This window comes from Podarcis pityusensis (genome assembly GCF_964106645.2).
Source record: "Podarcis pityusensis genome assembly, chromosome: 2".
NCBI classification, from domain to species: Eukaryota; Metazoa; Chordata; class Lepidosauria; order Squamata; family Lacertidae; genus Podarcis; species Podarcis pityusensis.
Window position 1 is genome coordinate 76,569,032 of NC_138029.1, and position 22,632 is coordinate 76,591,663.

Sequence of the window (22,632 nt, forward strand, 5' to 3'; positions counted from 1 at the left end):
TGCTTCTCCACGCTAAGCCTATTTATTCAGAAATAAGTTCCATTGCTTTCAGCGGGGCTTACTCCTATGAATTCTTACCAAGGAATAAGCGCCACAGGGCTTCTGTGAGCCCAGTGAGATTTGGCGTGATCTTCGGCGGTTAATAAATTATTATTAATAAACATGCCATAATAAATGTTGGCCTTTAAGATGCCACATGGCAGTTCTTTTCCCCGCCATGCAGACTAATAGTTCCACTGTCAGGAAATGACGCATTGGAATTATTTTGAAGGGAAGTAACAGCCAGTCGAATATGCATCCAAGTTGCACAACGCAGCGCTAATATAGCCAACATCTACAACACTGCTTTTTTCTGGATCCTGTATCTTCAGCACGAGTCTTGTCCCCGCCCCTACGAGCATTCCCTGAAACACTAGACCTTCCTGTTTTGTAGTTTAGAGACAAGGGGACACCTGGAAGGTTATGGCGGAGACCTGAAATCCTGTGCCCCTTACTCGGGAGTACTCCCACAGAACCCAGCGTGCTTTTAATATCGCTAGGAGCTGGCTGCCACCTTGCTCCCTTGCGCTCTCGGGCCCACCATTAGCGCTCGAGTTCCTCAGCGAGAGCAAAAAACCCATCTCCTCCCGCCTATTCCTCATCTGTTCCGCAAGCCACGCCCTCTAGCGCAGCGAGCCAATGGGATCCGGCTATTTCCCTTAGCGCGTCAGGAGGAGGCGGAGCGAATTTTCCTCTTCCGTCGTCTCTTGCCCACAAGGGGTAAGTCTGCCGCCTCGCACAGGTCTCCTCTTTAGGCTCCAAGGTGAGGGCCTGCCGCGCCTGCGGCAGAGTCTTCAGGGCGGCTCAGTGATTGGGTGAATTCGAAAACGCAGAGTGGGGGGTATTTGCCGTTATGACCGTTGAACCTGCGAGGGGTGGGGTGGTCGGGGTGGAGGAGCTGCTGCAATAAGCGCTCCAAACTCGGGCCCACAAGAGACTGGAAGGTGTCAATGGAGTGGCGAATAAAAGACGCGGGTGATGGTGGCGGAACATAGGGCTAAGAGGTGAATAAAATGATGCACCTTGCGGAGAAAGTCACCCGCCCGCCCGTTCTCATAGTGCGGAAACTAAGGGTCACCTAAGGAAGCTTAATAGTTAAGCTGTGGAGTTTTCTACTGCAAGATGAAACAGTGGGCGGCTTCAAAAGGGGCTTGGACAGGGTCCGCCCAAGACATTTTGCCGCCTGAGGCAAACCACTGAATGGCGGCCCCCTTCCTCCCCGCCAGGGAAGGAGGAGTGGGTGAAGAGCTGCATCAGGAAGGGGGGCAGGCATAAAGATAACAAGAGAGTCTGCTTCCCCTATGGATCCTTCCACCTGAGGCAGTCGCCTCGCCTTGACTCATGCATGGGCTGGCCCTGGGTTTAGACAAAATTCATGGAGGGAAAAGCTGCTAGTCACGATGGTTATTGGAAATTGATAGCCTCTGAATACTAGTTACTGGGAATTACAAAAGGAGGAAATGCTGCTGTGTTTATGCCCAGCTGGGCATGTTTAGGCTGGAGAAGAGGAGGTTAAGGGGTGATATGATAGCCATGTTCAAATATATAAAAGGATGTCACATAGAGGAGGGAGAAAGGTTGTTTTCTGCTGCTCCAGAGAAGCGGACACGGAGCAATGGATCCAAACTACAAGAAAGAAGATTCCACCTAAACATTAGGAAGAACTTCCTGACAGTAAGAGCTGTTTGACAGTGGAATTTGCTGCCAAGGAGTGTGGTGGAGTCTCCTTCTTTGGAGGTCTTTAAGCAGAGGCTTGACAACCATATGTCAGGAGTGCTCTGATGGTGTTTCCTGCTTGGCAGGGGGTTGGACTCGATGGCCCTTGTGGTCTCTTCCAACTCTATGATTCTATGATTCTATTCCATCCTGTCCTGGATGAAGGACTAGATGGGCTAACAGACTAACTGAAAACAAGACTAAAACGAGTCATGACTAAGGTATTAATTTAGCCCTTTTTTTCCTCCAGGAACAGGGCCACCTGATAAACAAGCATCTAGTTGCATGTTTGTTGAGAATAGGTAGCTATTTGTCTTAAATGCAAAGAGAAAGCAGCTGTAAATAGTAGGCTGAAGTAGTGATTAAGTTTCATGAAGGGTCTACTGGGCCTATTGACTGATACACACTATAAAATTCTGCAGGTACCTCAAATATACAATCTGTACAAAACAGGGATCGGTAGCCTGTTCCAACAGCCAATAGGGGCAGTGATTTACAAGGGGCAGGTACAAGAAAATAGGTAATGTTCCAAATATACTTAGGGACACCTGGAGAAAATGGCAAATGTAAAATATAGGACTGAAAGTTTTAATCAGATTTAATTAATAGCCCTCCTGATCCTATGCATGTTTACTCTGAAATAAGTCCCATTGAAAGTAAAACTTGCAGTGGCTTTCCATATTTTTTCCACTGAGCTCCCTATGAATAAGAATGAATACTGTACTTATTCTTAAGTATGTTAAATATGTATACTACTATAATCAGCTAACTTTACATAAGGTAGTTCAGGAAACTTGCAAAACTTTTTACATGTTAGCAAAGCGATAAACAAGAAAACTGGCATTTATTTACCAGTCAGAGTACTGGGTGATTTTTTTCCATTATTCAGTAAAACAAATGGCGCTAAATATTCACACAGAAGCTCTGTTAACTTTAATGAACTTTTGCAAGTTTCATGTCGAAGCTTGGCTCTTGTTTTTACTTCTCAGTATTTCTCTTTTCCTTGTGTGTGGTTAGATGCTGAAGATTCTGTTTATACACTGAATGCTGCAGAAATGATTTGATATTGCAGTGGAGTCTTTATTTCTCACCTGTTGACGTGAACCTGACTAGGTTGCATCCCAGACATAGAAACACAAATAGAAAGTTGCAAGGTCAGTGTGCTAAATTTATTCTGTTAATTATTGTTAGGGGTCCTTGCATTTCAAACTGTAAAATATACCTGACAGCTAGTGCTAAATAAATGTTTAACAGAAGCATAATTATGTTCTACTGTTGGGAAAGTGGTTTCCAGGGTTTTTTGGTGAGTAATTCAGGAGAACCCTCATATTAGTGCATAGGGGAGGAGAGGGGGGATCATTTCATCTGGAAGCTGAAAACCTTGTGTGGATTAAAATACTGTCATAGTGCTATGTATGAGTCATGCTATAAATGAATGTGAAAATGATAGAATGCATATAAATTCAAGAATATATTCATATGCACACTGTCCTAGGAATAATTGCCAATTAAGTGGAATTTACTAATGAGAAAGCATGCATAGATCAGTCTGCATAGCTCTTTATCATTTGAGTTTTGAATGTTTATTGCACAGGGTCAAGTTGTGAAGTTGTGTGTACTGTACAAGAAAGATATGAAACCCAGCTGGTTTCATTAGGTACTCTCCATATAGGTTTATTAATCAATCTTATCAATTTTTTACATTTTCTAGGATCAACCACTCCCTTGCAAGGATTAGAAGTTCCTATGTAAAATGCTTGTCAAACATAAAATAAAACTACTCTTGAACATGGTACCTGGAAAGCAACGCTTTGGAGTATATAGATTTCTCCCTTTCTTTTTTATCCTTGGAGGTGCTATGGAATGGTTTATGATCAGAGTCCGAATTGGGAAAGAGACTTTTTGTAAGTATTTTCATAAAGTTATCTAGTATTTTTCTCTTAGCAGATATATCTACAGTCATTGTTAAAAGCCTAGACTTAACAGATATTTCCTAGTTTGTGTAACCCATTACTACCTCTAAAATAAGTCCATAATTGCTTGAATAATCATACCTGAAGATTTGCTTTGCTTTATGTTCAGTTTTTATTAAATGGAGAAATAGCCCAATATGATCTCAAATAGGTAACCACAATATGGGTAACTTAAGACTTTATGGCTAATGGTATCAAAGGTCTCAGAACTCTTTAATGGGATGCAGTTGCCCTTGCTGCTCTTCTAAGAGACAAGTGACATATTTCACAAAGTGCAATTTCAGTGCTGTGCCCAATTCAATACCTAGACTGGTCATTTAAGAAGTTGATGGTTTAGTCAGCTACTGTATATGCTCAGTGATCTTCCCCCTCCCTTGAAAAAGTTAGAGATGAATTGATAGCTACCTGGAGAATCCACATTTAAATAGGTTTTTGAGGAGGGATGAGCCTCTAGAAATTTAAGGCAGTGGTAGTATAGTGTTCTCTGTGAATGAATGATCCTCAGCCACAGCCACCAAGAAGTCTGTTTTTCTCAAAATGGTTTTACCAGCTTTGTTGAGTGTTGGTACTACACCCAGGTGGTTCTTTCTCATGCATCATTCTCCCTATCAAATGGTAAGACAAACTAAAGCTAATTCAAATAGCCTTAAGCAACACGGCCCTGGTCAAATAATCTAATAATTTTCTTGTGCATGTAGGTGAAGTTAGGTTGGGGGGAAGAGCTCCCCAGATGGTTGACAGTGGGAATCACTGCTCATATCAAAGATAATTTTGGCATGCTAAGGCAGCTATCTTCAACCTTTTCAGATCCAGGACCCATTTTTAACCCGAACATGTATTTGTGGTAAAAGATTAAGAAATGGGTCCCCATACTTCCATGGTGATAGTGCTCCTGTTGTGACCCACCTTGGATCAGGCTTGGACCAGTTGAAAAACTCTGCTCTGAGGCATCCATAGCCAGTTTTATTTTTCTGCCTCAGTTGTCACTTCACTCCCTGCCTCATATTGTTTGTTCAGGGCACTCTTTCCTTCATTTTTTTTGTCTGTTCTTGGTGTGTGGCTATTTGTGGGACCCTTGTTGTCCCTTCTGTGCTGCTGGCAATTGTTTTTTTCTGACTTTTTCCGTACTTTGCCACCTTGAAGTTCTCTGTCTCCTTCCTTCTCTCCCACCCCCAAAGCCACCTGCCCTCCCCTCCCCTCAGCCATCTTTGCCTGCCTTTCTCTCAATCTACCTTCCTCTATAGTCTGATGAAAAAGTTAAAAATCAATTAAGGGAGGACCCTCTTATTCCACAACCTGTTTCCCTGCGCTGAATACGATTTGGTCTACAGTCTCTTTAATCAGTCCATTGATACTTATCTTGTGATACATCCTTTTTGTGCATCTAAGATGACATCAGGGCCTCACTCTGGTTGGCTATGGGGTCTGCCTCTCTCAAACTACTTGTTATTTAATTTTTGTTCCATATCTTCGTGCTTCTCAGTTCTTTTGGCAGGGAGTGTTACGTCTTACACTTTTCTGCCACTGTTCTGCCTTTGGCTTATTCCACTTTTCTGGGCTTGTAATAATTAAACTGGCAATGGATGCCTTAGAGTGCCAGAAGACTTTGATTTGAACATCAATTTCTGCTGTCAACCTTTGGCTGTCATCCTACATGCATGAAAAGCAACCCTTCACAGGTAAGTACCAGCAGTATCATCTCATGAAATAGGTAGCAGACTTAAGTCAGCAGTAGCCTGGCTAGTTTCTCCCATGAGGCTATTTTGGTTAAACCATATTCACCTGTTTTATGATGCCTGGTTATATAATTTCTGGTATTCTGAATTGGAACATGGCTGGATCTGTTATCTTTGATCTAACCTTGGAGATGAGGGATCTCTTCTTTGAAGGTTAGTGCTAAGATCAGATAAGCCTCTGCCTGCTCTTTGACGGTAAACTGCCAGAGCAGGCAGCCGTTCTCTGATCACAGTGCTGTGGAATTACAGCACAAGATCAGAGATAAATAAGACTCTACTGTCTTTTACCATCAAAGAACAAGCAGAGGCTTGTCTCTTCTCTTGGTTCTCTTGTCCTACTACACTAGGAGATGTGCCTCTACTTGCTGCTTGATAGTGAAAGGCAGTAGGAGAGGCTTATCTCCAATCTTAGTGCTGTGGGACAAAAAGTATTAAGATCAGAGATAAGCCTAACACTTCTGCCACAGCTTAAGCTTTGATTCACCATATATATATCAGATGGTTGATAACAGGATGGTCCCACTCGCCTATTAAAAAGGGTCTACTGGTGGGTCAGTTCTAGATCCAGTGCTTTGGTCAGATCACATTCCCCATCCTTGTTCTAACAAGCTTTGCTTCTATAAATCATTCACTCATTGCCATGGTATATTCTTCAAAATATGATATTTGGTCCTGTGATATGGTTTGGCATGAATCAGCCCATTCAGTTGATTGTTTACATTGCGGGGGGGGGGGGAGATAGCTGTCTAATGAAGTGATGTAATAAATGTAAGATGCATTTAAAGGATGTTTCCACCACAGTATTTTGAGAAATAAATATTTTACAGATGACGTTTACCGTAGAAAAAGGTCTGAGAGACAGCATGAGCAAAATTTGGAAGGAAGATGACTTTGATGCTGAATAATTTAGATGAAGTGAAATCTGAACTTCGAAATCCTACTTGCCTTTCACATCTAAATTAAGAAAATTACAAGTGTTCAGACTGAACGATGACTGTTTCGAGTCCTATGAAATTTTTGCTACCCAGGTTGCTGGAAGATGCTGTAGTTGTCTTATTGTAGTCACAGCTACCCAGGAACTGAACAGTAAAGACCGGTTACAATACTTATATTTATTTCAGAAGCTGTAATTAATTGTACATCTAAAACACTTCATCATTGGTTTATTGATTTATCACCTGTTTTTATAAACCCTTCCACAAATACAACTTGTAGTACTGCTTCTCTTTTCATTTTAGGGAACCTGTTTGGCATGACACTGGGCTGGTTCAGATGTAGCAAGCAATCATGACCCTTGTCCATGCATGGCCGCAGAAAATTCTGGAAGCTTTGCTCTGGAAAACTTTAGTACATTTCCCCCTTTTCAGCTTGTTTCAGTCGCTCTAAACAGCTGCTGAATCAAGGGAAGCAGTGAGTGGTTCATCTATTATTAGCCTTTGCAGGGTTGGCTAATGTTTCTTGAGCCAACGGCCACATTGATCCAGGATCAGTCTTCAGAGGGCTGCATGTCATGGCCAAGTATAGAAGTGGCTGTATTATTTAACTAATAAAATGTGTGTGTGTGTCAGTGTCATGCACCCCCCCCCCCGGTCTCTTGGAACTGGACGCAGCCTGCACATTAGCCACACCTGCTTTAAGGGCTTGAAATTGTACTGTATAGTCTTTGGTATTTAGTACAAATTACTTTTGGGGGTAATTTAACCTAAGTTAACCACAATATGCCCCAAGAAATAGACCTCAAGCCTGTATAAACTTGTGCGTTACTCAGCTCAAAGTCCTAATGCATGAACACACAGGTGCATATAATTCAGCTTCAGAGGAGTTACACTCCTCAAAATGGGGAGAACACTGAAAAACATTCCTGTTGCTTATATAGCTTTATGATACCCGGTGTGCCCTATCCTATAATTTGTAAAAATAATGTTTTGAGATGTAGAGTGCACTTTGCTGGTCTTGATTATGGTACAAGTAGATCTAATGAAATTAAGGACATTTAACATTCTCTTCCATAGGTCACATACTATATAAGCTGTACATGTATGTAGGAATTAAGCATTAAGTGAATTCAACAGTGATTTTCCATACAGGCAAAATGTGTTACCATGATCATACACCTGAGATTCAGTGGATTTGTGTATTGATTTGATATAGCTCTATATTAGGACAGTTCATATTGTTTCATATTATCCTAGGATTGCTTTTGGGGGGAACTGACAGTATGTATAGCTTGCTTATCCCTGTGGTTTCTTTATAGGACACGTCTAGATTTCCAGGAAAACTAAGAATAAGACATCAAACCTGGCTAATCCAAACTGCAAGCTATTTTTATTCAAATTAAAAAGCCTCAGACAAACTGATAGTACATGCACATTGACTAGTTATCACTTTACTCAATGGAGTATACAACCAGGAGTAAAAAATGAGGCATGGATTAACCAGGTCCAAAAAGCATATATGCTGAAAAGTATATTATAAAACATCAACTTGAATTATTACATAAACACATTTGCTCTAAGGGAAGAGTGGGGAATATGGAATAGGAGATGAACTGCTGATCACTTCCAAACTGGTTCACTGAAACATGTTTTCCACTCAAGCCAACCATTTCCCATACTCTTATTTGAATAGTCAGTGTCCTTTTATTCTAATACAGTGCATGGCTGTAGAAAAAAAACAAATAATGGGTCCAAATGGTCAAAAAAAGACATGGTTTGCTCTTCTTCTCAACAATTTATAGTTAGAAAAGTTTAGTTAGCTGGTTGTGCAATACTGGATTGTAGCCATCAAACTTTAATCCTACATGTTACTGAAATGCCCCCAGTAAACAGAGACATGATTTTGGAATAAATTAAATTTAAAATAATTAGGGCCAGCCTAATGGTCTAGGAGGAGTGCTCTGCACTGCCATAGAAAAGGCAAAGGTCTCATTTACAGTTCTAATTGTTTACTCCTGGATTATTAGAAATAGTGAAGCTGCCCTCTTCTTAAATGTATGGGAAAAACAATGCTGCGTATTATTCAACACTGATCCTCCTGAATTATACAGCATTCAAAGGGTGTCTCATCCTGTTTATTTTTTAAATAAATAAAAATAAATAAATTCCAGGTTCTTTGGTGTAGTTTTTGCAATACCTAAAACAAAAAGTGATTGTATTAGTAAAAGTCTATGGTGTTTCCAAGTACTAAAGATCTAGGACTTGCTGCCTCCTTTTGACATTGAAACTGAAATGTGAGAGGTAATTTCAAACACACTGGCCACGATCCAGAAGAGCACCCATGCACTCGCCTCAGTAGCTCCCAGTGCTGAGCTGATTTGGCATTGGCAGCTTCTGCTAAGTCACCCAAGGAAAACTCCTGGGTGCATGCAGAGATCTGTGAGGTTTTTAAAAATTGCAAAGGCCATATACTAAGATGTGTGCCACATATAATGATAAGGATACAAAAATCTCTGTAATATTAATATTGTATTTTGCATTAGTACCTCATCTGAAGAACCAAAACTTTAATAGTGTATTTTTCACAGGCTACTTGCTGTCATCTTCATAATGCATTGTATCACTGAAAGAGATCCAGAAACATCAACTAAATATACATTTTTCTGGATGTGTGTTAAAATAGGTAATGGAATGTAATTTTCATTGGGTGAACTAAAGTTGGTCCAATAAGACAGTTACTTATCCTGATGAACCACTCATTCTCTGAAGCCAGCATGGCAACAATTCTTTGTTAAAATCAACCTCGTAATTAAACATGACTTCTAACGTGCCTCCTAACTGATATTTGTGCAAGCTTTGTCAGGTGGTGGCCTCCTGAATTATTTCTTTGAATCCATGCTTGATAAGCATTCCCTTACTTGTCAACATTCAAAGCTGTTTTTTTCTAAACTTATAAATCTAACTTTAAAGATGAAGAGGGAGATCTAATTGTGGCAGCCCATCTTTGCAACAGGGCTCCATCCTTCCCCTCCAGTCCCCCAACCCTCTGGAGCATATTTTGGGGGTGCACATGAAGGAGGTGCTCCTCTTTCTACAAGTGGGTGCCCCCTTGTGCTATGATGGATGTCACCCAAAGGAAGGAAGGCTGCTGAACTAGAAAATCCTAGTATCAGGGCTACACTATTACACATGACGTTTATCAGAGTTTATGTGCAAACCTCTCTGAAAAATGACTAGTATCGGGGACAGGGTTCTACCCTTGATTTGAGGGGCCCATGCCTACAATTTGCACTGGAGAAATACCTCTTGAATTCGCTACCCCTGCCCCCCCCCCCCGTTTTATGGAAGAAAAAGTGTGCAGTGAAAAGCAAGCTATGCAATTAATGCCATTGGTAGTCTGGCCCTCAGGCAACAAAACAGAACTACACAACTAACAACTCCAACTGGTTTCACCTAGGACTTTTTACATGCCTTAAGGAACTCTCTGCTTTGTGACTACTGTTACTAGTAAAGACAAATGCTGTATGTCCTATAACTGTGGGAACAAAAATTAGATTAACTTTCTAAATAAATTTATGTAGGTTCAGGACACCAATTCCTACATATGATGATCTGCTGTGTTAGGCTTATAAGCAGTGCTGTACAGCTAGGACTATGCGTATAAAAATTATCAACAGTAGGACTGCAGTGCTTTCATCAGAGCAACCTTTAAAGAAAAAGTGTCAAAATACCAAGTCCTGAATAGAGCACTTATTTTAAGCTGTTAAAATACATATGCTCCTTTTGCATGCTCTGTTACTTACCTTCCAATATCAGTTATAAACTGCATTAAATTTGCAGTGGGAACCTTAAACTACAAGAAACAAAACATCCAATTCTGATTTCGAAGTGAAGGTCTTGGAAACTAAAGCTTTGCACCTTTAAAAATACACATGTATAAATGTTCTGATCTGAGAATTCAAAGATATTATGCATCCTTCATATTAGGACAGCAAAGTAGAAATCCCTCCCCCTTTATACTTAAGCTTACTCAAGTATTTCCCAAGGAGGTGGTGCTAGTGGTGATGAGCACAGGTCTCATCCTGGAGAAATAAATTAGGTAGCACACTATCATCAGGCCAATGTCTACTGGCATCACATGCAAGCCTTCATGTCTGCAGATCTCTTAAAGCAGACTCATCAATACAAGCCCCACTTTGAACTTATATGTGCCAACAAAAGGTGGTCAAATCAAAAGATACAGTCTTGCTTATTTCCTTTTATCAAGTTCTGGGAACAAATAAAAAAGGCCTTACATTTACCAAGTTGGTTCCATCTTCTCCCTACCCTAGTAGCTTTATTTAAAGGAAGGCTTTAAGTTCTTGTGATGTATCTGCCAAAAGTCACTACCACACAAGCACATGGATGCTCATGCTGCTAAGATGCAAACTGGGATTAACTTCACATTTCTCTTTGCTACACACTCTTGCTGCTTAAAAAAAAAAAAAAAAGAAGGCATGAGAACCTCTGTGTAAGGCCAAATGATGTAACCTTATTTTGCATTTATAACAAAAGTGTGAGATCACCTTCCAAGTTAAAGAACCATATGCACAAGTCTGTATATTTTTTAAAAAAGTCAACATAATATAACAAAAAGTGAAATATGCTTATTAAAAGTGTCCTTATATAAAAAAACAATCTTGCAATGTACAGTAAGATGCAATAAAACCAGTTTCCCCTCCCCCACCAATAACTAAAACAGCTATTGTTCCACAAAAATTTTATATGTTGGTATCGAAAGAGGATTAAACATTTTCTATGTTGTATGCTTGACGGATATTAAGAGTATCTCTCAGCATCAAGTCTCGAAGGCGCCATAAGGCATCTGCCATTGTGGTGTGGGCCCCTTTGCTTTTCAACCAGTGTGTAGGAAGACGGCTCTCTTGTTCTTTTGAGAGATGGACATCACGTCTTCGTGCTGAAGAAGGAAAAGGGCATTCAGTTACATTTCTGTACAGCTTGACAATATGAATGGAATAAAGTTCACAAGTAAAATCCACACCATGGACTTCAGCGGGAGAACGCACTCAATTATGAACACGAAATCACAGAAATCAAAAGGATTTGACAGAGCTAGCTGATAGAAACTTTTAAAAACTTTCTGCTGAAAAAAACATGCACACTTCTGATCAGTTTTTTAAATAATCACTTAACAGCCCAACTACATGAAATTTCAGATAAATCCATAAACTGAAATAAAAACTAATACAGTGGACCCTCTAGTTATGTCCCGCTCTGGATATGTATCTTTCGGGTTACGAACACGGCAGACCCGGAAGTGTATACTTCTGGGTTTCGCCACACAGAAGCGCTCAATCGCACTGCATGCATGTGCAGAAGCAGCGCCTTTGCCTACGGACTTTTCGGCTTGCGGACGGACCCCTGGAACAAATTTAATTCGTATCTGGAGGGTCCACTGTATTCAAATATTCATACAAAGGGTTAAAATCAATAGGTGGAATTCAACATTGCACTGAATTCAACACTGCCCCCCCTGCAATATTCTGGGGTTCTCCTGCCCCACTGTAAGTTAATTTTGGGGAGCGTGTGGTAAGAGGAGAGTGGGGAGAAGCTCCATTTTATAAGCGGAAGCCCTTGTGCAGGGTAATAGTGAACCTCCTTAGTGATTTCAACAGATTGCTAAAAGGCACTGTGAATAACTTATCTGCATTAGTGACTACCAACAGGGGTGAAGGAGCTGTCTTCCCCCTCCCTGTGGACTTACTATACAGCATTTGCTGAAACAGGCTTACAATAGACGCTCCACAATTATAGAACTCCCATCTCATGGAGGAGTGCAGATTTCTGAATGCATAAAACATTCTCATTTCAGCTGTTTTAAAAGCCGGAGAAAGGAGAGTTGGCGATATCAGTCAACATGACCAATGGTTGGGAATGATGGATGAAGGGCTTTATACACAGATATGCTACTTCCACTTTAAGGGATGGGGAGGCACAAGCACAGGTCGGGGCTGCACAGCACACCAGCAAAGACAAGCCAGCACCCCCACTTGTGTAACCCAGTCTTATAGCTACTTTGCCCCTCCTCCCAGTAAATGGCAGCTACAGCTCCGCCACACTGGGCAAACCACTCATACAGTATAGTACTGTACAGTAATGGTAGAATTAAAAGGACAGCCTCAAAAAAAATTAAAAAATTCTAGGGTCTCTGTGTTTACTGCAAGTAGACTTACCTGAAAGGGTCTGGTCCCACTTGCTAATACTACTCGAATCAGCACTTAGACCCTCAATGTATTTCAGATAAGCCTCAGAATGAAGAAGCCTTTGCGTCTTTGGTGGAGGGGAGACAAACATAGGAGTTGTTGGCTGCTGCATAACTTGCTGGGCTGCTGGATTTTGTCCAGGATAGGGAGGTGGGGCCTGCTGACCTGGTGGACCAAGGATACCCATCTGGAATAGTAAAGAACAATACCTTAAAAGGTCAAACATAGCCTGACGATTGTAGTATCTCATTGAACCAAAGATAAGTGGCGAACACTGTGTTTCTATAGACGGTTCCGTGAAAGGGAAGAATAGGAAAGGGTATAACAGCAAAAGCATCTGAAACATCCTTAAGGGAATAACGGTTACCCTCAGGTGTGGTGAGAAATGTGCCCGTGCCAAAAAAATAAATCTAAACAAAACCTGTTTCACGTTGTTATATCAAGACAGCCTGAAATCTCCACAAAACAAATGGCGTTCACTTCCATGCACAACACATTCATACATATCACATTTTTAACTGTTTGGCTATCTGGAATCTTACTTATTGATTTTTGGCGAAGATTACAGGGAATGGTATTGAGAGCAAAAGGAAGAAAGCAGGGCAAGAAATCAATAGCCATGAAAAAAAGAACAAGGAATCGTTTGGAGCAGCTTTCCCCAATGTGGTGTCTTCCATATGCTTTGAACCAAAACTCCTATAATCCCTTAACATTGGTTGTAGTGCAAAGTATTTGGAGGGCTGGAGAAGGATGCTGCCCTCCCACCTGCTCTCCCTCACCAGCACCTGTTGCCTTACTTAGCTCTTACTATCTGAGGGGATAGTTTTATCCTCTAACTCCTACATCATTAAATCACATGCCAGATGTAGTAAGGAGGCAATATCAGAAAATAAGAGGAACAATAAACTCACTAGGTTGCGTGAGGTCAATTTATTAAAAAACAAACCCTTTGAGAGTATGATTTATAGGATTTTCCTATGCCTATCTAAATCACTTACCTGCTGTCCAAAAGGACTTCCTGCTGAGGGGGCTCCTACCATGGAGGAAACGCTTTGACCTATAACACCTGTATTTCAAAATGTAAAAGAAAAAGAAAAAAGGAGTATTACAGGTATTAAAATATGATCCCCTAAGTATTCTTATTAGAAGTAGCAAGTTGTGTTGACTGACAGTTTGCGGTGTTTGGTGGGCTTCCATCCAAAATTATTTCATCTAGTAATAATCTCTTCTATAGTCTCTGAGAATAACCTCACAAAGACTGCTGCTACATCACAAATGAACTCATGAAGTTGTACAGGCCTGCTAGCTTATTGTGATGGTGGCTGTTTCTTCATGTTTACAATTTATTCAGCACTAGCCTTCCTGGGGATTATAAGGATACAGTTTGGAATTTTGATCAGATATGCAGTCATTTCTATCCAACAATGACAGGCTTTCCTTGTTGAATAAATGGGTCTACTTTATTGGGGTTTTAGCATTGCTTTTAAATGTATCTCGTTTTGTGCTTTTAACTATTTTTTAAATCTTTTACATGCAAATAGCCTTGAGATGGTTGCATAGAAGGCAATTAACACATCAATGATAATCATAGTAACACTGTTTCTGCAGCTAAGGAGACAAGGTGTTTTTAAAATAGAGAAACCTAGCAATGATAGTGAACATCCACAAGCACTTTATGGCTGTTCAAAGTTCAACAGCACAACGAGCCATAAATAAACTATGGCACACATCTATATTCCAAAGCTATAGTTCATTTCTCACTGCAAATCCTCAAATTCTTGATTGCTGGATGTTAACTGTATACCCTAGCAGGCTTGAAGAAAAAAAGGGATTTTAAAGGCAATTTTTCATGTTCACAGATTTTAGGGGAACACTACTGTGAAAAACATACTTAGAAATAAAGCAGGCAAATCACATTACTTTTTGCCCACAGATTAACAGCTGAGCTTATCCACTGCATGCAGAAAAGGAGTATGATATACCATGTAAAAGTGAAAGAAAAATTTGCAGCAGCAAAAAGGAGAAGGGGGCAATGAACAAGGGTTCCATAACAGCCCCTGTCTCCCTATAAATAGAAGTTTAATAATTGGAAACAAAATATCTGTTTCTCTTAGTTAATGTTTCATTCATGGTTTTGAATAAATATTGATCCACATCACAAGAGAACATTTACTTTTAAGTATTTATCAAACCTGGATGAACTGTATGTTAAATAACAAGCCTGTACCCACATTTCAACCTCTCCAGACACTAATATTCCCCTTGGCTGAAGCTTCAGTTTGCTTTGTTTAAAAATCAGGCTACAGGGTTTCATTTTTTTTTAAATGATTTGCTGTTAAATGAAGTTGTTTGAAATCAGGGCGTGTATATTTGAACTAATGGTGCACAAAGAAATAAAAAACTAAGAGTATACTGGTTTAAGATCCATGTCTGGTAGTGAAATTGTCCAGTTCAACAAACAACATCACCTTCAACAGTTTCAGAAGGACTAGGAATTATGTGTCATCAATACTCTATTTAACCGTTCAAGCCAGATCTATTTGACACTTTTTAAAAAACTCATGCTAAAAATACAAGGGTATTTCCATGGTCAACTCCTTTGCTGCTGGATCAGTCACATTTGTTGCTCTGCCAACATGTATCATACATGCCAAGATGTTTGGCAAATATACTTTGTATATTTCTCAATGCACCTTGCACATCTAGAGAGCTAGACATACCTGGAGCATTCGACAGAAGTCAAGCAGTTAAGCTACAAATGCACAAGCTGCAAACATTTCCCACGGCAATTGGTTAAATGGGGTGAGAACAGAGAGGCGAGATAATGAGTGAATGAGGTCATTCTTACCCGGTGGTGGGATGCCTGGCATGCCTGGTGGAAGTTGGTGGGGTGGAGGCACCCCAGGGTGAAGTGGCGGCATGCTGCCCATGCTAATAATGCCATCAACTGGGCCCTGTAAAGTTGGCAGCCCTGGTGGATAGCCACCTAGCATGCCTTGGAGGACACAACAAATTTCAAACATGCATCAATGACATGCAAAATGATCAAAATAATAATTACATGCACTACCCACAGATATGCACCTTCGGTACTGCCATACAACACTACAACTAGTACCTTGCAAAAATGAACATTGTTACAGTGCCAGATATCGTATTCAGAACAGATTAGTATTTAGCCTTTTGGCATATTCTTCAGGAGGAAACCAGCTGAGCATTTAGAATCATTAAGTGGTTATTATTACAAGCAAATGCAAAACGTTTTGTCAGTCATACAAAAGTATATAAGATTGCGACATGCACATTCAAAAATTCATGGGACAGCAATGTAGCTTAACAGAAGATGTATGTATACCAGGCATTCAGGTTGTTTATGGCTTTTTCACTTACACAGGATGTTACCACTTACACATATGGGAAATTAATTTAACAATACTGCATAGATTGAGCTGCTTCCCATCTCTCACCTTCATTAAGGCCAAAAGACTACTAAAACAGAAGGTATATTAAAGAGAGAGAGAGACCTTATCTTTCATGTGCCATGACAGTAAAAACTTCATGGACGTTTTCATCAGAGAATATTCACTGCACAATCATCTTAAGTGCTCACATTGCTGCAAGTTACACTACTGGTAACTATAAACAGCAATGTATCGCACAGTACAATTCTTCACCTTCAAGGAATGTTAATTTTAGCATACTATAGCAATGTAAACAAGGAATCATGTATTGTACTGAACAGAAGGCAAAATGGACAAGTCTCTTGACAGAAGAGAATCAAGGGCACCGGAAAAGAAAGTAAAGATTGCTGTGTTCGGGTGCCTTGAGAATAATCATGGAGAGTTAAGCGGGGGGGGGGGGGTATATGTAGGGTCTTCACCATAGAAAATTGGGAAAGGGAAGAGATAGGAGGTAATCTTAGAGGTAGAATAAGAGGTAATATGAGAGATAAATGTTAGTGGGTGGTTAATGAGGGAAATGTGGGGGTTGTCTTTGACTGGAAAAAATGGGGATTGTTGGGCGAGGGGGACAGTGAAGGTGACTGAGAGAAGTATTCTGAGATATTATGGAGAGAGAAGAAAATAAGGATTGGTGGAGAGGAGTTCTGAGAGATATAGGCCAGTGCCCTGCAAAATGGGATTGTGTGGGTGGGCTGGTGGGTTTTGGGGGAGAATAATGGAAAATCACTGAAGGTATTCTGAGAAAAAGATGGCAATTATGTCTGTGAGTTGCTTTGGGGGCTCTATATGAGGTCAAAAGTGGTGAAGAAATACTTTGTCACATGATAATTTCAAGCATCACTTGATTATTTGCAAGGCTGGAACCAATATTGTGGATAATTTCAGGGAATGATTTATACATATTCAGACCTACCTACTGAAGGAAAGTTAAGTTTGGAAGTAATAGCTCTAATTTTATGCCTGTGTAATCTCACTTAAGAAAATTTAACATAAAACTAGTAAAACGAACAAGAATAATATCAACCCCAAGTGGAGATATGTCGCAAATACAGGTTTATGCTGTAAAAGCTACAGATCTAGGAATGCTGCTGCCCTGTTATAGGAAAGAACGGGCATCTCCTTGAACCGAACACCAGAGAGACAGATTTTCTTCTACAATGGTGCTGGCAATCCACCTGACAGCAAAGCGGAGGTCTGGCTTCTAAGGGAACCATTAAAAAATACAGATTGCTTTCTGAAAACTTTGAAATGGCTTAATATTCAATCTCTACACAACATATGCAACAAAAACAGAACTGAAAAGGAATTTATTTATTTTTTTACAAATGGAGCTGAGATAAAATGCAACATTTTTGGACTAGATTTTCAGCAGCCCTGACGAATCAAATTCACAGCAACAAATTAAAAACTAAGAACCAAGCTGTGTAAAATTTATTTATCTGGAAACATTCTACTGTAAATTGAGATTTCGTATTGAGCGATCAGGTGAAAACAACACTGGCTGCCATTCAATTACAATGATGCTAGTAGCTATATTTAGCATTTATATCACACACTTCAAGTGTTCAAAGCATGTTGCAAACATTGTGCCAGTAATGTTTATAGCAGCCAAGTAAGTAGGATAGTATATGCAGGATGGGGCTGTGAGCAGAGGATGAGAGGGAGTGGCTTCCTTCTCCCATCCTTCCATGGTTGATGGGAGATTTGAAATGAGGACTTTGGCTCACAGCGCACTCCTAGACAAAATGCTGCTCCAGCTCTTTCTTCAACTGATAAACTTCACTCAAGAAAACAAGAGGTGCAGTGAAACATGTTTAGCAAACTATTCATCATATCATGTAAATCAGTGGGACAACTTTCTATTAAAGACGAATAGTTCCCTGTCACTTATTCTCCTTTCCTTTGCAGTCTCCTTACCACTTCCCAGCCTGTTTCAGGGGGTCCTTCAATCCTCTGGAACAGGTTTTTGCGGAGTGCAAGGGAAAGTGGAACCAAAATCTTATAGATCCCCGTTTCATGAGCAGAACGCCACTCTCAAACCTCTGAGTGCGTCCCAAAGCTGCTCCCCCTTTTTGCTGCGCTTACATTACATTGCCCTGCAGAAATGTTGCAATTATTCCCAGAGAATTACATTAGTTGCTGATTTTTGAAGATATTCTTCAGACAAAATAAGTGTTTCAAGAAAAGCTGTTTATAAACGGATTTGAATCAAAGTGAGGTGTAAGTTAAGATAACGTGGTGAGAAAAACTGGATATAAAACAGTATATTGGGTTTTTTAATGAGATGGTGATACTAAAAGAAAAATAAATTTAATAGATTATATGCTAGGTCCTATTAACAGACAATTCTGCCACATTAAATATTATCAGAATAAAATGCCTTGCAATTTGTTTGCATGTAATGCCTCTAAAAACACGTATTTAGATCCTGGTGAAGTTAATGTATTTATTTTCAAATACAGATTCAGAACATATGGAGACCTAAACTAAACCAAATCTACAAACACCCTAATGCAAAATATTTATTCCTGTTCTTGTATCTGTTTTGCTCAGTTACAGAACTAGATAAGCTTGGATGCTTAATACAGGTAGAGCCTTGACAAATTTGAATACACAAAACTAGGTTGCATGGTTTGATAATCAAGTCCTATATGTAAAATTATCTACAGCTAGAGTTTAAGATGGAAATGAAAGCTTCCCAGCTCCTCCTCAAGGCTACGCCTTAGGAAGAGGAGGAGGAGGGGAGACAGCATAAGCTTGACACTCATGCACAAAATACTAAACTGTGTGGTTCAGCATTATGCCTGAACAATATAATTGCTTTTGAAATATCACAGTGATGAAAGTGGATTGCAGTGGCATGGGAGGGTTTGCTGCTCAATTCACACAAACCCAAAATCCTGCAAAAGAAAACCGCTTTGAGGTTTTCTACATTCAAGTGGTATATGCATTTTATGAAATAAATAAATGTTTTCCGATTCTCACTAAACACTACTGCCAAGACCCCTAGCCAGTTCAACTGATGGATGAAATCAGTTCTCAGGTTTACCCTCACGTTAAGGCATCATATTACATTTTCTCACAGTCGGAACGTGTCTAATGTTACTGATGACGTGCCACCTGAGAAAACCATCCACTCTTTCCCAAGTGTCCAGATTCTGCAGCGTTCAGAGGAAACAAAATAGAATTAACAGTACAAACCAGGAGCAAGTTTGCTGACCAGGGAATGAGCTGGCAGAGACTTCATCGGGATAAGACGGCATGCTTAGGATTAAGGGGGTGCTATTTCTACCAGTGAGGGAAACATCTGTGTTTGTTTTGAACTTAAAAGTTTTATGAGGTAAAGTTTAATAGTTATTTTTTTTCTTTTTCACTACAAATAAAGTGACCCAAGAATAGCGTTCAGAGTTATGAAGGAGTTTGGTAAAGTGGATGAAGGGAAAAAAATGGTCAGAGCCCCTATTTGTTTTTTACCTGCAACAGGTGTCAACTGCGGATTGAGCATCCCCATTGGTGTTGGTGGCGGCACCACCCCCATTAGAGCCCCGACAGGAGTGCCTGCCCGGGGGGAGGAATTCTGCTGCTGTTGCTGTGCTGCTCGTTCTCTCTCCTGCTGCTCAGCAACCTTAGCTGCCCGCTCTGCAAAAGTTTTAGATTTTAGACTTTCAGTTCTGTTTCGTAACCCAGAATTTCAAAAAAAAATATTCTCTAATCACTGAAAAAGGACTAGTCAACATTGGCAACAAGTTTAGGCTTCAGTTGTGGGTGGGTGGGTGGGGGGAAATACAGGCTATTTTTGAAAATGCAATACATAATTTTGTCTTAGTTTGGCTGCCAACAAAAAGACGGTTAAAGAATCGACGATGAAAGGGCCTCAAAAGAGTCAACGAGATGCGGGCCTGGATCCCGAGAACCAAGGCTTCCTCCAGCCTGCAGTCCTCTGTGCCCCCTAAAAGCTTCTGCTAAGGGTCAGGGGACCCTCTGATCAGAACAGAATGTGATGCAGGGGGCTACAGGAGGAAGTTGCCCCCAAACAGGTGAAGGTTTTCGAGGAGGACGCAAAGGAGGGGAGGGTGGAATGGGAAAGTCTCCTTCCGCAAACTACTTTCCATTGGTGGTTCTCAGAATCCAAGCTATGCGGTTTTAGAGCTGATGACCTTTTTAAAAGTCCCACCATCAATGGTACCATCAGATAGTAGCAGCTCAGCAGTAAGAAATACGCATGCCATGACAGCTTGGCATAAGATACTACGCACCACATTTGCAATTCACAGCCTGTCAGGTCTAGATTCATTCTGTACATGCCAGTGGGCCTGTTCCAGAGTAGGTGAGCTACAGAGTACAGTACATGTCAACGGATTTGCTCTGATCCAAAACAAGTATCCAGTTAGACTTTAATAGGGCCAGTATTGTCCCAATTTTTACCTCCATCTTTAACATAAAGCCCAGTGATTAGGAGGAGGGAAATTCTATTTTCCACCCATCTTGGTTCTTCCAAACAAGCTTCTTCAGCTACCATGAGAACAATACATTTGCTAAACGTAACAAAATCTGTTTGGAAAGCATTTTTTCCATCTATAAAGGAATTGTTCTAAATGTACACTCAAGAGGCTTGGCAAGCATAATGGTTTATCCTGAACTCCTGGGGGAAACTATCGAACAAATACAGCATCCCTTTCCAAGTTACTTCCCAGATAAAAAATGTAAATTTTGTAAGAAAACCACAAGAATGAGACAATTGCACAATTTGTCCCATCAAAAGACTAGTTTCCTAGCACAGCATTTCATATATCCCAGTTGCCCAACAGACTTAATATTTTATGTAGACAAACAAGAAAAGCATGATTCTTTTTGCACCTTCTTTGATTTAGGAACAGAAATAATGCATCCAAACTTATATTTGGGGGACGTGAAATTACAGGCATGATCAAAGAGCACAAGAGAAAATACACACAGATATGCAACTGCAGTAGACACAAATTATGTCTACTGTAGTATGTCTACTAGTAAGGAACAATCTAGATTACAAATGAAGGCTATGTCATAGATTCCTGTGTGTGTGCATATATATAAAGTTTTAAGCATACAATATATGATTAATTTCATAACACAAATTCCTTAAAAGAGATCAAAAGGCAAGGAGTTACTATATCGTCTTCTGTTTTAACTATGAAAAAGACATTTTGATTATCAAAATGAATTTTGATTATTCATAGTAAATTCAAAAAGAAAACATCACACTGAATTGGTTCTTAATATTTACTCATTGGATTAATATTTCTTTTATCACGTAAATTCTAGAGACTTGAATTAGGACTACGTTCAGCAAAACAGCAGCCAATCTTTCAGCAATGGTTTTATTCTAAATGGTTTGTGTCAGATGCTAGCAGACAAGAGAACAAAAACTTGTGATATTGACAGAGCAATTCAACAGTACCAAGCAGACACAGGAGCTGAGCTTTGGAATTTCACTGTCAAATCTAGCAAACCCAGCCCCCAAACCTTCAAACCTCACCTTGCAATCACTGGGTACAGTGAAATGTTAAGACATGAACCTTAATTTATCATGTCAAAAAATTCTTGATAGTGCATATTTATTAATTACTTTGCTTATCAGGGAAGTTTGTCATGCACAGCTTTTGACTGTTTAGTGCTTAAACATTCTGTTTTGAATTTGTGGTGGTTTAAAACTCAAAGTTCCATTAAAATCCATTTTCACTGCTTACTAAATGGCACTTATTCAGTACATAAACCCTGTATGAGTCTATTCTAAGATGCTCATTAAAAGCACTTAAGGAAAGAAAATTCCTTCTAATTTTTAATGCAGCTTCATACCAGATACTTTCCCTTTTGTCCATAAATCTATTTAAACAAAACATACAAAACAAAATAAACAACTTTGCTTTGCCTGCTATCTCCATCCATGCCCTCATCTACAAAGAAAGAAAAATCTGCCTTTTGACAAAAATGGCTGATAAAATGTCAGTCTGAGAACAGAAATTTGTAATCAAATTATAAAGGACCAAAGTAGAAATACTTAAGAAAACTTTAGCACGGATGTCAATACCAAGGTGTAGTCCCAAGAAAAATAAAAAGGGATATAATCATGATGGATAGGAGTGAACTTCAAAATGGCATGGTTTAAAGGGAAACTCAACATTATTGCTTTGAAAAATGTCAGAGACATTACACTGGCTCAAAAAAATTGTATCTCAGCTTAATAAACTGAGGTATGAACAAGCTCATGGGTGCATAATCAGCTCCTTTGCAGTTTGAATGAACAAAGAATTATTCCATTCACTGTAGGTTACATGGGAAACAATGGTTAATAGCTTCAAAATGAACCATGGCATTGTCTTCTAGCTTGTTCTGAACCCATTAAACATAGTTTTCCAATACAAGCATGCTGTGAAACTTCAGTCAAGGAGACCTTCTGGCCTGCACATTCGTGGAAAGGGACTGCAGGAACAGCCAAACAACTTGTTCATGTCTTGGCTTATTAAACTAAG

General features: G+C 39.9%; 2 protein-coding genes across 21 annotated transcripts in view; one reads left to right on the forward strand and one right to left on the reverse strand.

Moving 5' to 3' along the window:
- The first annotated feature begins 248 nt into the window (after positions 1-248).
- On the forward strand, positions 249-6,672 carry UQCC5 (ubiquinol-cytochrome c reductase complex assembly factor 5). 4 transcript variants are annotated; one of them, XM_080995407.1, is made up of 4 exons: positions 249-759; positions 2,773-2,909; positions 3,467-3,659; positions 6,292-6,672. In XM_080995407.1, the coding sequence occupies exons 3-4, from the start codon at positions 3,509-3,511 to the stop codon at positions 6,351-6,353; spliced, it is 213 nt and encodes a 70-aa protein (XP_080851533.1). In that variant the 5' UTR covers positions 249-759; positions 2,773-2,909; positions 3,467-3,508; the 3' UTR covers positions 6,354-6,672. The 4 variants fall into 4 exon arrangements, with proteins under 4 accessions (XP_080851533.1, XP_080851534.1, XP_080851531.1 ...); XM_080995405.1 differs by having other exon boundaries at positions 722-802; XM_080995406.1 differs by lacking the exon at positions 249-759 and adding an exon at positions 829-1,043.
- Positions 6,292-22,632, reverse strand: part of PBRM1 (polybromo 1) — a 58,960-nt gene continuing 42,619 nt past the window's right edge. For 10 of the 17 annotated variants that reach the window (XM_080995351.1, XM_080995366.1, XM_080995365.1 and 7 more), the window contains 5 exons: positions 19,598-19,762; positions 15,511-15,657; positions 13,661-13,728; positions 12,633-12,849; positions 6,292-11,356 (listed from right to left, as the gene is read on the reverse strand). In XM_080995351.1, the coding sequence (XP_080851477.1) occupies positions 11,184-11,356; positions 12,633-12,849; positions 13,661-13,728; positions 15,511-15,657; positions 19,598-19,762 (770 nt within the window). In that variant the 3' untranslated portion in view covers positions 6,292-11,183. The remainder of the gene's footprint in view (positions 11,357-12,632; positions 12,850-13,660; positions 13,729-15,510; positions 15,658-19,597; positions 19,763-22,632) is intronic. The other 7 variants (XM_080995357.1, XM_080995356.1, XM_080995355.1 and 4 more) reach the window with 3 other exon arrangements.

Bases quoted from the DNA above. Each gene is read 5' to 3' on its own strand.
- UQCC5 (XM_080995407.1), top strand. From the start codon at position 3,509: ATGCTTGTCAAACATAAAATAAAACTACTCTTGAACATGGTACCTGGA. The intron at 3,660-6,291 runs GTAAGTATTTTC...AATATTTTACAG, and splicing joins AATTGGGAAAGAGACTTTTT to ATGACGTTTACCGTAGAAAA.